General features: G+C 35.5%; 2 protein-coding genes across 4 annotated transcripts; one reads left to right on the forward strand and one right to left on the reverse strand.

Moving 5' to 3' along the window:
- Nucleotides 1-1,024: 1,024 nt before the first annotated feature.
- Nucleotides 1,025-16,149, reverse strand: LOC122141022 (ectonucleotide pyrophosphatase/phosphodiesterase family member 5-like). 2 transcript variants are annotated; one of them, XM_042746759.1, is made up of 4 exons: nucleotides 16,047-16,149; nucleotides 4,569-5,431; nucleotides 3,092-3,268; nucleotides 1,025-2,505 (listed from the first exon to the last, which is right to left on the reverse strand). In XM_042746759.1, exons 2-4 carry the CDS (start codon nucleotides 5,401-5,403, stop codon nucleotides 2,123-2,125), a joined length of 1,395 nt encoding a protein of 464 aa, XP_042602693.1. In that variant the 5' UTR covers nucleotides 5,404-5,431; nucleotides 16,047-16,149; the 3' UTR covers nucleotides 1,025-2,122. The 2 variants fall into 2 exon arrangements, with proteins under 2 accessions (XP_042602693.1, XP_042602692.1); XM_042746758.1 differs by lacking the exon at nucleotides 16,047-16,149 and adding an exon at nucleotides 8,586-8,689.
- LOC109057690 (protein FAM167A-like) lies at nucleotides 9,543-16,817 on the forward strand. 2 transcript variants are annotated; one of them, XM_019074920.2, is made up of 3 exons: nucleotides 9,543-9,766; nucleotides 13,583-13,924; nucleotides 16,064-16,817. In XM_019074920.2, the coding sequence occupies exons 2-3, from the start codon at nucleotides 13,586-13,588 to the stop codon at nucleotides 16,325-16,327; spliced, it is 603 nt and encodes a 200-aa protein (XP_018930465.2). In that variant the 5' UTR covers nucleotides 9,543-9,766; nucleotides 13,583-13,585; the 3' UTR covers nucleotides 16,328-16,817. The 2 variants fall into 2 exon arrangements, with proteins under 2 accessions (XP_018930465.2, XP_042602694.1); XM_042746760.1 differs by having other exon boundaries at nucleotides 9,546-9,766; nucleotides 13,437-13,924.
- Nucleotides 16,818-18,264: the final 1,447 nt, after the last annotated feature.

Below are 18,264 nucleotides of genomic sequence, written 5' to 3' on the forward strand. Positions count from 1 at the left end.
ATCCAAAACATGTAAGACAAATCCAGTAAATCATAGAAATACTTCACACAAAACACAACAGTCTCTGCACACGTCCATATATATAAAGTCAAAATTTCCTTCTTAATAACAGAAACAATCCTAACATTCTGCAAGCAGCTAACTACAACTACTTCAGCAACATTTATATCAAAGATCATAAATATTATTTTCCATTTAGTCTTTGCACCAGTAAAAGACAGATCACAGTGTTTTGCCCTACACAGGGCTTTCTGTTAAATGCTATTTTCAAAAAGTACAAAATACATTAATGCAGGACTTTTACTACTTTATGACAATCTTTGAGGATTTTGGTGCATACACATTTTTTTTTTAATATAGATTTCGGATGGTATTACATTGTGCAAAATGCAGATAAGGTAAAACACCCCACTAGTCTAATACTTCATCTCTCTATCTTGATTAGCTTACACTGATCTTAGTGCAACACGGAGGTAGTCTGAAAACTACCAGCTTCTTTTAATTAACACTTATTAACATTAATCTGCCAACTTAAACAACTGCATCTAACCAATTAACAAACAAAACTACAATGGGCATGAGAATAACAATTTACATTTAACTGCTGGTCATATGCTCTTCATATAACCATGTATGTGACAAATAAAAATCTTGAATCTCTTGAACAACAAATTAAAAAAGAAACTGCTATTTACGTCCCTTAAATTTTTTGTTCAGTATCTTAAATGTCCATAACATTCAGTTAAAGGAATATTCTGGGTTCAATACAAGTTAAACTCAATCAACAGCATTTGTGGCAGAGTGTTAACATAAAAAAAAATAACTTGAATTGCTTATTTAAAAAAGAAAACTGGAGGTTACAATGAGGCATTTACAATGGAAGTAAATGAGGCCAAGCTTACCATTTTATAAATAATGTGAAAATTATTTGAGCTTAAAAGTGACATTAAAGACATTTATGTTACAAAAGATTTCTGTTTCAAATAAATGCTGTTCCTTTAAATTTTCTATTCATCAGAATCCAGAAAAAATAAATAAATAAATAAATAGGGCTTTTTTTTGAGGATTTAAAAGCAGAAATGTGACGCTTACTATATTATAAAATCACTAAAAAGTTTTTTTTTTTTTTTTTATACTATAAGAGTTGGCATATTAATTTGGCTGTAAACAGCATTGCATTGGCATGGGAAAAAATGTAAAACTCTAAATAAATGTACCAAAAAAAAAAACTGAAAGTAATCTTTCTCACCAAAATCATGTTAATATTCATTATATTTGCCACCTGTGTCTATACTATTGAAACATTGAGTATTTTAATGTTTATGAATTGGCACAGTTATTACACAGACTATTTTAAGGTATCCCAGATCTTATTTGATTTTATTTATTTATTTATTTTTAAATAATAAGTGGGACAAGGAAATGTATGGAGCCCCACACATGACATGCAAGAAATAAATAAATAAATCATGCACACAATTTACTAATTCGTGCTCTCGATTTATAAATCGTGTACACGATTTAGCAAATCGAGGGAACGAATTAGTAAATCTTGGGTACAATTTATAAATCGAGGGAATGAAATAGTAAATCATGCGCACGATTTAGCCTACTTTTTTCCTGCATGCCATGTGGAAATGAATTTTTGTGATAATTAACATTATGCCACAAATGGTATCAGTTTGAACCCGGAATATTCATTTAATGCAAATCCAAGAGAATAGGGCAAATCTCTTTTATTAAATAAATATCAGATTCAAATTGAAAGGAAAAGCATGGTGATGCTAACTTTTTTTTTCTTTTGATGACTATGTAGAATAAAGGTATCACTGACAGCTTCACCAGAAGAGGGCACTATTGGCTTAGTCAGCTATGATTTTGATGATTGCACAACCTTTTTCCACTGTAGCATCTTTCCCCATATTGCTTTTGGAATATTCGGCTTTGGCACGTTACCGTGGATATTGATCGCTTTTGAATTCAAGCGACCATGCTGGCTGCTTAAAAAGTGTTATCAGAATTATTTTAGAATGAACTGAGATGTGGCACTGGAGAAATAATCAGTGCTACATACTTTGAGAACCTCAAATGAGAAAAGTGCAGACAACTCTTGTGTTTGACCCTACAGTAGAGGCTGTGTTATCTCACTATTGGACAGACGCATTGGCAGATGCTGCCGCTGTGTCACCTGTTGCACAAAGATGAAGAGGAACCCGATCACCAGGGCAACGCCCAGGACGGATCCCACGGCCCACGCACTGGAATGCTCTCTGGGCACGGGTGGAACCACTGGCTTTGGGGTTGATGTCTCCACTAAGAGATCCAGCACACTTGACAAAGAGCCATTGTTAGGTAGGGGCTTGAGACCAAGAATGCTGCACATGAGAGGATAGAGATCAACAGAGCGCATGGAGGCCTTGGTGTAGTCGCAGCGGAAAGCCGGTCCACGGGCGACAAACACAGGGTGCATGCTGGGAAGGCTGTTGTTATAACCATGGTTTCCCACTGCAAATCAAGCATGTAATCATTAGATAACATAACTGCAAAGATATTTCTGATACTGATTAGTAAGCACGTCAATTACATTAAAGGAACAGTTCAGCCAAAAATTTTACTTTGCTGAAAAATTACTCACATTCAGGCAATCCGAGATGTAGATTAGTTTGTTTCTTCATTGGAACAGATTTGGAGAAATTTAGCATTACATCACTTGCTTACCAATCGATCCTCTGCAGTGAATGGGTGCCGTCAGAATGAGAGTCTTAAAACAAAACAATAATCCACAAGCCCATAAATTGTGAAGTAAAAAGCTTAATTTTTGTAATAAATTTTTCACTTCACAAAACATTATCTGACGGACTGGAGTTGTGTTGTGGATTACTTGTGGTGACTCATTTTGACGGCACCCATTCACTGCAGAGGATCCATTAGTGAGCAAATTTCTCAAAATCTGTTCTGATAAAGAAATAAACTCTTGGATGGCCTGAGGGTGAGTACATTTTCAGCAAATGTTCATTTACGGGTGAACTATTCCTTTAATAGGTTATCATACTATGTTCTGCTTAAATTATGTGTAAATATTAATACATACACATAAAAGATCCGTTTCTGTTCTGCATGACCGTCCAGCCCTCTTTGACCTCTAAGATCAGAGGCATGATCCTGACATTGTGTCTGTAGTGGAAATGATCTGGGATCTCCTCCTTTTTATACACATCCATGTTAGGATTGGCGTTCTTCAACAAACTGTAGACCTCTTCAAGTTTGCCTATAGATTAAGAAGAGAATAACACTCACAAACAATAAAGCATGTGTCACCAAACATATAACACTGATGAGATGACATTTAAATGGCAAAATATGCCTACAGTTCAAGAAACAACCGTTTCTTGAACTATAGGCATATTTTGCCATTTAAAAAGGCATATTTTGTTGTATTCTGTGATGATAACCATAATGTAAATTACTTTCTACAATACAATATCATAGTTTTAATAATTCATATTTTATGATGGATTTACACACATTTGGAAATTAGTAAAATTATAAAATCTATACCAAACAATATATATAAATATATACCGGTATACACGATTATCCGGTAGAAATTATTAAACCGGTAAATATATTGGACTATCTTGACGTTGCTGTGCTTTGTGGTCATGAAAACATATTGTTCGCATGTGTTTTTAAGCATTTTAAGCAAGTGATTTTAAGCTGTTGAAACATAGTCAGCAGCAAAAGAGAATGCATTTTGCTATATGTGCAAACTATCTGAGAGACAGTGTTTCTGAGCACTTTCAGAGAGGCGCGTGCACGTGAAGACAGTGCTCAGAGCATGGGAGTATTGAACAGTTATTTTTGCTGCTTTATTGGCGTTGAATGGTTAAATACACACACTTGTATGTCAAATGCCCTTCTTTGCAAGTATCCTTGTACACACAGCATAAAAAAACGTATTGGACCCAGGCAGCTCTTAAAGTGATAGCAGTCGAATATTCCTGCTATCTGTTTTTCATGTTAATCAAACAACAAAAGAGCGAAAATCTTTCACTGCTCCTGATTAAATCACTTTTGTTTTTCTTTAATAAGAAGAAATTTACAGAGTGAATAATATGTAGTGTTTTTATACATTTGATTACTTTATACAATGTATGAAGCATTTCTTATTTATTTGTTCTGCTGTCGTTTGTTTTGCCCCTTTGCTAATCAGTTTCTTATTCTTATTTAATTGCTGATTGTTTACTTGTCTTCAGTGAGCTTGAATTTTTATTAGGCAATATTAGTTTTTGTGATATTGACGCTGGTGACAGGCATTAAGAAATTTCTATGGTTTTAAAAATTTTGATATCATAAAGACCTTATTTAAAGCAAAAACAACTATATTGTAAAACACTCTATATCTTTACCATGAAACAAAATTATTCGTATCGTGATTTTGGTCATTTTGCCCTCCCCTATATTAATGTGATCTTTTATTAAACAAAGTAAAAGAAGGTAGTGAAAGAAACACCTAATTAAATGATTAGTGTAATATGCAATAACAAATGCTTTATATTCATTCTTACCTTCTTTTGGCAAAATGCCAACTACAGGGCTCTTGTCTATCCATGTGTAAAGATCGCGGCTGACGTAGGTGTCCAGCTCAATAATCTTATCATGTGATAACTGTGTCATTCCATGATCACTCGTAACAATGAGATTGACTTTGTCATAAAGGCCAGCGGTTTTGAGCTCTCCCCTGAGGAATCCCAACTTTTCATCGATGTCTGCTATGACTACATCCATTAGTGGGCTCTCCGGCCCCAAGTTATGCCCACTCTCATCTGGCTCCTCCCAATACAAGACACCAAAACTGATGGCCTCTGGTCCTGAGAACCAGTCAATGAGTTTCTCGACTCGGGTCTCGAATGGCATTGATGCATTATAACTCAAATAATGTGTTGGATACGTTCCACCAATCCCTACATCTGATCCAGGCCACATGGCAGCTCCGCTCTTCCTCCCAGCCTTCTGATTGGTGACCCACAACGGCACAGCCTCCTCCCACCACCATGCATCGTACACTTCAGGTCCCTCCATGGAAAAGGAGCGGTTGTGAATGGGGTCATACATTTCGTTAGCAACAATGCCGTGGGATTCGGCGTGTAATCCTGTCACTAAGGTGTAGTGGTTTGGGTAGGTCTTGGTGATGTAGGTGTTCTCCACTTGTTCCACCTGCACACCCTCATCCATCAGGGCACGGAAATTGGGTGTGGGTACTCGATTCACATAGTCCCAGCGGAAGCCATCAAAGGACACCAGTAGCAGCTGGCTTTGCTCGTCCTGCTGTGAGCTTGATGTCTGAAGCAGTACTAATAAACAACTCAGGAAGCAGCTCTTAATCACTAAGAGGTCTGGCATGATGCAATATGTTCTGCGAATGGGAGACCTATAAAAAACAAATTCACTGTAGGCATGAATGAGGAATGAAAGGAAGTTTTGACCACTGACCACATTTACATGCACATATTTTTGTGATTAATGTCAACAGTGTTGTTACAACTTTATCAGTTATTGGAATTCCTGTGTACATGCAATAAGCAAATTGCAAGATATGCACATTAATTTCTAATTTAATATAAACACAATCCCATAAAAGTGTAATCTTGTTACGTAAAGTTTGTAACATGTATGTAAAATCATTCAAAACAAGTTTTTCTTAAACAGCTTGACTTTTCAGAACTGTCTGTACCTAATATCATCCAGATATATTTTTGTTTGGACATGTACAGATATAAGTCAAGGTTCATTACAGTGAATATTCTGAATAAGGTGTTTATATATATAGGTCCTTCTCAAAAAATTAGCATATTGTGAAAAAGTTCATTATTTTCCATAATGTAATGATAAAAATTAAACTTTCATATATTTTAGATTCATTGCACACCAACTGAAATATTTCAGGTCTTTTATTGTTTTAATACTGATGATTTTGGCATACAGCTCATGAAAACCCAAAAAATTCCTATCTCAAAAAATTAGCATATTTTCATCCGACCAATAAAAGAAAAGTGTTTTTAATACAAAAAAAGTCAACCTTCAAATAATTATGTTCAGTTATGCACTCAATACTTGGTCGGGAATCCTTTTGCAGAAATGACTGCTTCAATGCGGCGTGGCATGGAGGCAATCAGCCTGTGGCACTGCTGAGGTGTTATGGAGGCCCCGGATGCTTCGATAGCGGCATTAAGCTCATCCAGAGTGTTGGGTCTTGCGTCTCTCAACTTTCTCTTCACAATATCCCACAGAAACTCTATGGGGTTCAGGTCAGGAGAGTTGGCAGGCCAATTGAGCACAGTAATACCATGGTCAGTAAACCATTTACCAGTGGTTTTGGCACTGTGAGCAGGTGCCAGGTCGTGCTGAAAAACTAAATCTTCATCTCCATAAAGCTTTTCAGCAGATGGAAGCATGAAGTGCTCCAAAATCTCCTGATAGCTAGCTGCATTGACCCTGCCCTTGATAAAACACAGTGGACCAACACCAGCAGCTGACATGGACATGCAAAATTTGCTTTCATCCGAAAAAAGTACTTTGGAACTTCAGGCATTTTGGCATTTCCTTCTCCCCAGTCTTCCTCCAGACTCTGGCACCTTGATTTCCGAATGACATGCAAAATTTGCTTTCATCCGAAAAAAGTACTTTGGACCACTGAGCAACAGTCCAGTGCTACTTCTCTGTAGCCCAGGTCAGGTGCTTCTGCCGCTGTTTCTGGTTCAAAAGCACACACCTGTGCACGGTGGCTCTGGATGTTTCTACTCCAGACTCAGTCCACTGCTTCCGCAGGTCCCCCAAGGTCTGGAATCGGTCCTTCTCCACAATCTTCCTCAGGGTCCGGTCACCTCTTCTCATTGTGCAGCGTTTTTTGCCACACTTTTTCCTTTCCACAGACTTCCCACTGAGGTGCCTTGATACAGCACTCTGGGAACAGCCTATTCGTTCAGAAAATTTCTTTCTGTGTCTTACCCTCTCGCTTGAGGGTGTCAATGATGGCCTTCTGGACAGCAGTCAGGTCGGCAGTCTTACCCATGATTGCGGTTTTGAGTAATGAACCAGGCTGGGAGTTTTTAAAAGCCTCACAAATCTTTTGCAGGTGTTTAGAGTTAATTAGTTGATTCAGATGATTAGGTTAATAGCTCATTTAGAGAACCTTTTCATGATATGCTAATTTTTTGAGATTTTTTTTTGAATTTTGGGTTTTCATGAGCTGTATGCCAAAATCATCAGTATTAAAACAATAAAAGACCTGAAATATTTCAGTTGGTGTGCAATGAATCTAAAATATAATTTTTATCATTACATTATGGAAAATAATGAACTTTTTCACAATATGCTATTTTTTTGAGAAGGACCTGTATATATATATATATATATATATTATATATATATATATATATATATATATATATATATATATATATTCAGATTACTAGAAACCAGAATGTTGGATTAATCTGATTAAGTTAATGTGTTAATAATTCTGACGAATATCTAATTATCTTTAACATATTAATTAGTAATAAAACACACACACACACACACACACACACACACACACACACACACACACACACACACACACACACACACAGTTAAAAATTGCACACAGGGGAATGCATCTCTGTAAAAGATTAACATGGAATGTGGGGGGGGGGGTCTAAACAAACATAAATAAATTAAAATAAATTAAAAGATAAAAATGAAAAAAAAATATTTTCACTTTATATTATTATATTTTATTGTCATTTTATTGTCATTTTATAATATTTTATTATAATATAGTTTTTTGTAAACCACCGTTAATGATTTCAACTGGGGAATGCAGCTCTGCGAACGATTTTTCTCAGAGTAAAATAAAATGAAAAGATAAATATGGGAAGAAGAAGAAAAAACATTACACAACAATGACTCACCTCTCTATTAAATAAGAACGAACAACTGATACATTGTTTTTAAAATATCCCCTTATATCTGTTTGGCAAAACGCAATCGGTCGCGCAATGTTCAGTAATATATGAATGTCACTGCATGTATGTACGGTTATGTATGTCATATTCGGTCTACTTTCAGCGCGCCTGCTCAGTTAACAGGTGCATTTTTCATGTACATAATGTAACACACTAACTGGATAGATTTCGTACTATAAACGCTCTAACCGGTTGAAACGGGTGTCAAATGTATCCAAAATAATTCAATTGCACAGTGCGTCAGTAAAAATGGAAGATGATGACATCATAAACGATGCAGCGCATTTCTGCAACCCATAACGGTGGTGCTCTCTTCACTGGTGTCCTGCTTTTTGAATACGTCTACCCTGTTGGGACTAAAATAGTATTCTATAACATTATCCTCAACTAACCAGCGCGCTTCACCATTTAACAGCAGCTGGTGTAAACGAACGGACAGCGCTCAAGTGAGCGCTTGATGTCATTGCAATACATGATGAAAACGTCTCCGATATCAAGCACAATCGCAGGGAAAACGGGTGCATTTGCAATCAAACGAATCTAACCCGTGTGCATGCAAATAAACGTACAGCTTACCTCTATGGACGATATTTGGCTCTGAAAAAAAAAAAAAAAGTAAACACAGGGGCGAACACAGGAAGTCCCGCCTATTTCTCGAATCTCATTATGAGAAGGAAAAGGCTTTGGGGGAAAATCGCTAAACGCTAATAACACTATCAATTTTATTTTTATTGAATAATTTGTTAGTGTGTAATAATATTTGTTAGGGCTGAAGTCCAAGTGATAGTTTTAAATGTCAAAATATCCATCTACTGTTATTCTAAATAATTATTTTTTTGTTGTGTAGCCTACAGTATTTTAATCAGTGGATGTAGAATGGTTTTGATTCATATTTTCAGGCGGATTTTCTTTTGCGTCCCTTACAGTCGCCGCTTAAAATATGCTGTGCATGTAATTTATATTTATATAATTAAGTATTTATGTTCTGTACTTCTATGGTCCGTCCGAAAACGCACGCGCAGCCTTTGCCTCATCACATGAACGGTTTCTGATCCATTTAGTCATGTGAAAACATACATTTTGGCTAATCTATTTTTTTACTAATCTAATTACTAGCATTTTAATAACTGCTTACTTATATAAAAAGAATATGACAAATACAAGTTTTATTATCAACATTCTCCACCAGAGGTCACACAAACATAACCTAATAGGCTACACGGTCATCAATGGGCACTTTAAATATTAACCATTTATGCATTTCGGTCTTAAATAACAAGCTAAGTCTTTGGAAATAGGTATATCACGACAAAATGTGGTCTTTTAATTTTCTGGTCCTTCTGCTTTTTAAAGAACTGAAAGACACACTAAAACACGCATTCTCTGAAAGTCTCTGTGAAGTCCTACAAATAAATATTTAGGATTACATGTATGCAGAATTAGATGTAAGATGGGGCTTTTAAAATGTTTGAAGTGATAATGAATATTTCTCATATAATATTTTAATATGATGCAAGAGTGTAAGAGTTTTAGAGAAGTGTAAACTGGCCTCCCGTTGCTGTGAAATCCGGGAGATGCTGCTGTCCTCGCGGCTTTGTGCAGATTCTTTACCGTCTCCACGACAACCACAACCTGACGCAACTTACGCCCCTCCTCCATTCAAGCCTCTCATCTCATTCAAGAAACAAGTGTGGAGTAAGAGCAGTGTTATTGAGCAGGACGCGAGGAGTACAAGTGCCTGACAAACTCCTGTGAAGGTAAGAATCTTCTTTTCCTTAATACTATCTGCATAAAGAGAGCGTCCAGACTCCCTAAACCACATATAAACTAGATCAAATATTCAAATAGTCTTCAAGAGTCACCATTGAGCTGGCTAATAGGCTTCTTTGCCTGCACTGAGTGCAGTAAGTTTTATTTTTTAGATGACTTTCAACAGCCTAAATGACTATAAATTATTTTCTATGCAGGATTTATCTGCTTCAAGTTGTTTTATTGAATGAGCTGGTGTAGCCTATTTTAAAATAACAACTTTCATTAAGTTATTATTGTCTTTTAAAAAGGAAAGTAAACAAATTTAATGTTCATGAATTATCTAGACGTGAGTTATTCAACTCCCGGACATGTTTTCATTTGGTCTGTATTTACCAGGGCTCAGTTAATCATTGCTATGTGAACTATGTGACATGTGTAATAAATAAACTATTTGTTAATAACCAAAGTAATGTTGTTACATGCTGTAATAGCTTCAACGGAAAGTTATTAGACATCAAGGCAATGTGTATGACCATAATGTGAAGTGAGTCTCTGGCTAGTTCATTTTCACTCCAAATCGGAGAATCGTTTTATGCTGAGAAACCAAGATTTGCACTCCAGATACACGGCAGTAAGGTTCACCGCATCTAATTAGACATGTATAAATACAGTCATGCCTAGTGTTCCAAACTGTCTGTTTGGCCTGAAGAACATCTAATAGGTCTGGAAAGAGGAACAATTTTCCCTTGAGATCTGCATTCTAAACATAATACTTTAAAGAGTGTGGAAAGATAGGCTACAGCACTCAAAACCAATATTATTCATGAAAAGGGAATGAAACAGTTCAAAATTTTCCAGGTTATTATATTATATTATTATATTGCAGGTTGCACTTTATTTTACAGTATGTGTCCTTACATATACTTATATATGTAAGTGCTTGCCTGAGAAAGTACTGGGTAATATATGGTAACACCATGAGTTAAGGTTAGGTTTATGGGTAGGTTCAGTGTCAGTACCCAGTTATTAACCAGTTATTGTAATTACTATAATAAGTAAATAGTATGCACATGCAGAACAGGACTGTAAAATAAAGTGCAAATCTGCAGGCTTCAGGCATTCATATATTACATATACATATTACATATAATATACAGTTTCAAGCCTTATTTCACCATGAATTATCATTAGTTTGCCTTGTATGTTAAAGTCTTGGTATGTAGTCAGTAAGTATTTTGAGAAGCACATTTGTTCTGGGATGAATGGATCCCCCTGTGAGATGAGTCACGTTAGTGCTGCCACACACAGTGCAGGAGGTGGAGCAAAGCGCTAAATGAGCCGAGACTTCAGGAGTGTGATTAGTCCTGCAGCCGTGTGGAGGTTAATGTGAGGCCAATTAACAACCAGCACACTCCTCTTATGGGAAAAACGCATTCCTGGAGCAGCTGCCATGATGAAAGATGTAAAGGCAATGCGCCAAACACTGTATCACAAGTACATCGGACAGACAGCTTTGCGGGAAAGCATTAAAAATGTGGGTGGTCCTGAGACTAATTAGATTATAAGCACAATGCTGATGCATTACTGTGTAGCAGAACTTTATGTGATTGTGTTCTCAGCAGTAGTTTTGCTTGTCTTTATTAGAGTAATGAGAGGCTGTAGTTGAGCAGCATTATGTTCTTTGGTGATTGTCACAGGAATGGCTGCTCTAGTGAGGAGTGACATTTAGTTCTTTAGAGCAGACAGTCTTCAGTGCTGCTGACTCATTGGCTGGGCTTAGTTGCTATGGCAACCGCCAGCTTTCTAAGATCCACAGTGAGATATGAGGCATGGATGGAAAGCGTCCATGTGATCAGTAAACTTCCCATTTTAACCATGATTTACTTCAGAGAAATAGCTTCTGGTTTTACAAATAAAAACCAAATAATCTGTCAAATACATCATTTCTCTTTCTTCTTACTTTTCTATACTTTTTCACTTACACTAAAATAATGTAGTGATTGTATAGTTTATTAATAGGTATTGGCATCTGCACTGGAAAAAAAAATTGTGTAGAAGAAATATTTCACTCAGAAATTGCTAGTAAATTTCACAAACAAATTTTGAAAAAAAAAAATATATATATATTTTCTTGTAAAACACTCCAATAGGCTAACCTTTTATTAACTTTGAAAAAATAATTCTGTATTTAATTTTATTTAAATATTCATATATTCAAAATATATTATTTGAATCAGCGTAAATATTAATCAATTAATTAATCTGAAACACTTAAAAAGTGTATGAGCAATAAGTTTATTTAGGTGAAATGTTTGATTAAACAGTTAAAAGATTAATTATTAATAGTTATTAAAAAATAATAAATACATTTTATTTATACATTTATTTAAATAAATAAATATGTAAATAAATAGGTAGATTTGATTATAAAATATAAAAACCTGGTTATTATGTATCTTTTATAGTTTATTGGTACTATGATGAAATACATGTGACTGAATACTGTATGCATCAAATTAAGTGAACTTGTTTAAGTTAATACTGTCAACTGAAATTTTATATGCTATTAAAGGGGTCATATGATGCTTTTTTTAAAGATCATTATTTTGTGTATTTGGAGTAACAGAATATGTTGGCATGCTTTAATGTTCAAAAAACATTATTTTTCAAATACTGTACATTATTGTAAGTCCTCTATGTCCTGCCTTTCTCAAACGCGTTTTCTACAAAGTCCCTCCTTCTGACAAGCGCAGTCTGCTCTGATTGGCCAACTGACCCAGTGCATTGTGATTGGCCGAACAACGCAAACGCTCGTCGGAAATGTAATGCCCCTTTCCATAATCGCCAGCTTCATCTTTCAAAATAAATGTAAAGACAGTTAATAATGTCCTTAGTTTTACCATCAGTTCAAGCTCGAAAGGGGAACAGAGTCACGTGACAGACACAGTGATGAAGCTCTTATGTGTTTGCAGTACACAAGCAACGGACGGTTAGGAGCTGACTTCACTGTGTGACCCTGTCTCTCTCGCCAGATTGTCGTAGCATAGTCAGAATTACCTCCTCTCCTAGGTTCATGAAACGGTCGTCCATAAAATGTGTTGCTGTTCTGTTGTAAGTAATCTTAAAGATTGCTAAATGCATCAACTTTCGGAAGGCCAAATAAAGTGCTTTTGCTTTCGCCTAGAAACACACAGCATCTCCCTGACATGGCTGCTTCAACACTAACTGCAGTTACTGAAACCACGCCTTCTTTCTTTGCGTGAACATTTGGGCGGCATTATGCAAATATTTCCACACAGTGACATAGAAATGTGGGGGCGTGTTTGAACGAGTTTATAGGAGGGTGTGGCAGAGTCTTAACTTTGATAAAGAATATCTCTTTGGATTTGAGACTTTATTCTTTGCAACTTTACAGATCTTCTTCATGCACCAAGAGCTTGTAACACTCCACAGAGAAAGGATAAATTGAAATCGCATCATATGACCCCTTTAAAATGCATAAATCTTTAATATTAGGCCTAAACTTTTAAATGATGAAAAGGTAACCAAGTTAGTTTCAACTTAGTTTCAACTGAAGGAAAGGATCAAGAAGCAAGATGTGTTAGGAGGGAAAGCTACACTTTTACTGCTGGTAAAATGGAAGCTCAATATCTGCATTGTTGATTTATTTTATAGCCCCACAGACACACCATCCTGGTTACTGCAAGCAAATCCAAAGGTCTACTGTATCTTTATTGATCCAACAAGGCAATGAGATCATCTGACCACTTAAATTGATTTTCACTGTTTATTTTTGGCAACTTTAACCACTTCCTCAAAAGGCCATGGATGCCAGCTCAATACCTCAGATTAATATAGAGAACTGTGATGGCCTTGAGGTTGCCCCAGATGATCATTTGAGAAACCTGAAAGCATTGACTGAGAAGCTCAGGCTTGAGACCAGAAGGCCGTCCTATCTTGAGTGGAAGGAACAAGTGGAAGCTCAAAGCTCCAAAGGCTTAGCCGTGTCAGAGGGCTCATCAGAGCTGGAGAAAGGTGCTGGACTGAAGCCTGACGTCACACCTCAGAATTCCCAAGTGACTGCAGGAAATGCCCTGATTTCTAGAAGCCTTGGAGGATTTGATAATATTGATGAAGCTCTGGTTTGGCTTAGAAAAGAACTGGTAAGTCAAAACGTTTCAAAATCTTAATTTGTTGACTGAAGTTATATGGAATTATTTCTGAATAATGCATGTCAGTATCTCTTAAAATATCAGAAAACTTGACCTTTTATGACAAGATCAGTTTTAGGTAAAATGTCATGTGGTGCAACTCCCAAAAAAGGTATAATTAATGATTTAAGATTTTTGTATAAATAGAAAATACATTAAAAATAGATTTTAAATGATTATGGACACTCAATTAAGGTGTATGGAAAATACATGTATTATTATTATTATTATTATTATTATTATTATTATTATTATTATTAAATAGATTTCTGGAGCATTTTTAATGAAATTGTCTTTACTGACACTCATATTTGTCATTATGTTCTCAAAAATGTGATTTTTCAAAATACTTGCTGCTATTTTGCAATCATCTTTCTGTAAGGAAAGAAAACGAACAGCATCCCCATTAGTTAGCTAATTTGAATGAAACAATGGAGTGAATGCGCAGGCCTTCATTGCTACATCACTGCCTGAGAGATTGCCATTCATGTTAAATTGAGTGGAAAAGATGGTGAGCAGATGAGCATGAAAGGTGATCACTCTCTGTTCCTCTAAGTGTAATCACTTCTCTTCCACTCAGCCATGTGGTTCAAGGCATACTTTTATACACAGGCCATTACAGCCAAGGCACGCAATGAGGCTCCTTTAGCCACATCAGAAGCCTTTCTTCCACCGCCTATGCCCCGTGTGTGTCCATAAACATTTACACAAAGAAAATTGGACACAATAACAAAAAAACAAGAAAAAAACAGGGCAAGTTGCGGTACAAGGGGACTTGAAGATCCATATCACCTCCCCTAATTTGGACCCCCTTGTTATGTGAAACTGACATAAGCATGTTTGCTAACAAAGATGGATCTACATACCCATGTGTGGTACATTTTGCCATGAGCCTGAAAGATAGAGAGACTTACACTACCTTTTCCAAGTTTAGGGTCAGTAAGATTTCTGTTTATTCAACAAAAATGCATTAAATCAATCAAACATGACAATAAAGATTTATAAAGTAACAAAAGATTTATATTAAAAAATATTAAGCAGCAAAACTGTTTTCAGCATTGATAGTAATAAGAAATGTTTTATGAGCGGCAAATCAGCATATTAGAATGATTTCAGAAGAATCATGAAGACTGGAGTAATGATGCTGAAAAGTCATCACAGTGTAGAAACAATTTTACTCAGACATTGCTAGTAATTATTACAGTTAATTGCAAAGAAATGGCAGGTAACATTGAATTAAATGTGAAACTATGAGGTTGAATAACTAAAATGGTGTTTTATTGTAAACAGTACTCAAATGTTCTCAAAACTTTGAAAATTATTACAGTAGTTTAAAAATGCATTTTAAATTCAAATACTAAGAGATATGAGGAGAATTTCATTTTAAAATGACACCAGATCAGTTTAGCTTTTTCTATAATTTTGTCTCAAACTTTTAAAGGGAGTATTTCTCTGCAGGAAAGTGTACCTTGATGGCCAGTTGAGAACCCTGAATCTAAACATCTAATCTGTGTAAAATAAGTAAATATTGTCTCATTATGTCTAAGTAAATGCTTCATAATCTTCACTAGGAAATTTGAGGAGGCACAAAGTGATATAATTAAGCCTTAAAGGATTAGTTCACCCAAAAATTAAAATTCTGTCATTAATTACTCACCCTCATGTCATTCCAAACACGTAAGACCTTCATTCATCTTCATAACATAAATTAAGATATTTTTGATGAAATCCGAGAGCTTTCTGACCCTCCTTAGACAGCATAGACAGCGTGAACGCATGTTGAAGACTGACACGGAAGAGAAGAATTGTTGAATAAAGTAGTTGTTGTTGTTTTTTGTGCACAAAAAGTATTCTCCTAGCTTCATAAAGATGTCATGGACTATTTTAACAATGTCCTTACTACCTTTCTTGGCCTTGAAAGTGGTAGCTGTGTTGCTGTCTATGCAGGGTCAGGGTCAGATTTCATCAGAAATATCTTCATTTGTGTTACAGGTTTGAAACAACATGAGGGTGAGTAATTAATGACAGAATTTACATTTTTAGGTGAACTAACCCTTTAATGAGTTTCACCTACTTGTTATTCTTTCGTAGATGGAGATGCGCATCCAGGACCAGCAGTTGGCCCGCCAACTTATGCGACTACGCGGTGACATCAACAAACTCAAAGTGGAGCAGACGTGTCACCTGCATCGCCGGATGCTCAACGACGCCACCTTTGGCCTGGAGGAGCGTGACGAGCTGTCGGATCTTCTGTGTGATGGACCCGTCACTCCAGGGTTTGGACTCTCTTCACCACTGCGCCTCATTGGTGTCACCAAGATGAACATCAACTCCAGACGCTTTTCCCTTTGCTAGCCATTTAACATGTGACCCAGCTGCGAAAGAAAAGAATTAGTCACTCAAAAAGTGAATGATCTTAGACAGCTGTTTTGGAACCCAAGAGAACTGTTGTCACAGAACATCCTGTGAATCTTGCTCTATGTTCTTGTGCCAGTGAAACCTTTTCAGTTAATCAAATGAACAATAGACAATGACTTCTAAAAAAAATGTCTGATCCACTAGCCATGGCTCCATGCCTTAGATACAGTCCTTGTTGTGGTCATGAGATATCAAATGATGTTGCTTACCACACACATGCTCTGTTTCAAAACCTTGTAAACTATCAAATGTGTAACGACTGTTCCAATATAGGTATCTTAATTATAGTGCCTCCAAGACACCTTGCCAAATTCTAAGGCAGCATTCATGGTGAAAGCAATCCCATAATGCATTGCAATAAGCTCAGTGAAGACTGCGGACAAGGCATTAGAAATGTTGATTATTAATAAACGTACATATCATTTAATATTGAAAAGTATTGATGAATGTAATTTAAATGAATTATTTTATAATCATTTTGTGCTCTGTGAATTTAAATTAGTGCTGGGCAGCTATTAATCATGATTAATCGCATCCAAAATAAAACTTTTTGTTTATGTAAGATATGTGTGTGTACTGTGTATATTTATTATGTGTATATAAGGACACATACATACAGTATATATTTAGAAAATATTTACATGTATATACATGTATATATTTACATTCATATAATTCATATTTTATATAAATATATTAAATATATATAAATATTTTTCTTTTATATATATATATATATATATATATATATATATATGTGTGTATATATATATATATATAAAAATATATATATACACATGTGTGTATTTATATATACATATAAAAATATACACAGTACACACACATATATTATGTACACAAAAACTTTTATTTTGGATGCGATTAATCACGATTAATCTTAATGCTAATTATGTATTATTTTAATGCTTTATTAGTGCATTAGCTTAGCAACGTTAACTTCAACAGTGCACAGCCATTTTTTTCAGCTGCCTTCATTCCAGAATTTTTTTTCCCACTCATTTTTACCCTATGGATTTGAAAACATTTTCATTAAAGAGTTATAAGCCGTAAACCATACCAACCAGCTATGAAATGAATCACAACATAAACTTTGATCTGAAGCAAAAACATTTCTGAAAATCAGACAAAAAAAACTAAGTTCAAGACTGTGTATTTATTGACTTTATTAAGGAAAATAATTACAATCCCATGAATCATTGTGGTTGTGATTGTGATCATTTTCACCAGGAATTCCACCATTAAACATGACAAAAACTAAATAAGAAACAGAGTAATGCAGGCTGATGGTTTCAACAAAAGCGTGTACCATTGATTAACAACCTTGAAGCTCACAGTAGGCTTTTCTTTAATGCTTATAAATGGTTAAAAATCAATTCCCCAACAGAGAAAATGATTGGTATTTCACTTCCAGAACCAGAATGTTGCACTCTGTTGAAATAAAGTGAATCAAATTGAATTGTGTGGCACACAAACTTGCTACCTATGTATGAGCGCTTCAAATAGATCTTTTGTGAGGTTCATGATTATAATTATGTAGGCCGTAGTGAAGCAGCTCACTAGGTTCTGGAACAGAGCCACAGCCTTAATTCAGTTTTGCTTATGTATGACACAAAATGTCTCAAGTAGTTATACACGAGTCTGCATGTATGAAGATTTTTTTCTATACACATTTGTATTTTATATGGAAGAATATCTTATAAACATTCATAACTCGGTTGTGGTTAGATTCATTAAAAAATATTATGCTTGGCATGTACAGTAAAGATGGTATTTGCTATATGCTGTACAATAACATCCCAGTCGACAGATCATCTGTGGAAACATGCTTACAGAAACCTCTGATAATTCATCCA

This window comes from Cyprinus carpio, chromosome B20, assembly GCF_018340385.1.
Source record: "Cyprinus carpio isolate SPL01 chromosome B20, ASM1834038v1, whole genome shotgun sequence".
NCBI lineage: Eukaryota > Metazoa > Chordata > Actinopteri > Cypriniformes > Cyprinidae > Cyprinus > Cyprinus carpio.

Coding starts and splice junctions, on each gene's coding strand:
- LOC122141022 (XM_042746759.1), bottom strand. CDS start 5,403: ATGCCAGACCTCTTAGTGATTAAGAGCTGCTTCCTGAGTTGTTTATTA. Junction 3,269..4,568: donor TGGCATTTTGCCAAAAGAAG/GTAAGAATGAAT, acceptor CTTAATCTATAG/GCAAACTTGAAGAGGTCTAC. Junction 2,506..3,091: donor CAGAAACGGATCTTTTATGT/GTATGTATTAAT, acceptor CTTGATTTGCAG/TGGGAAACCATGGTTATAAC.
- LOC109057690 (XM_019074920.2), top strand. CDS start 13,586: ATGGATGCCAGCTCAATACCTCAGATTAATATAGAGAACTGTGATGGC. Junction 13,925..16,063: donor TTTGGCTTAGAAAAGAACTG/GTAAGTCAAAAC, acceptor ATTCTTTCGTAG/ATGGAGATGCGCATCCAGGA.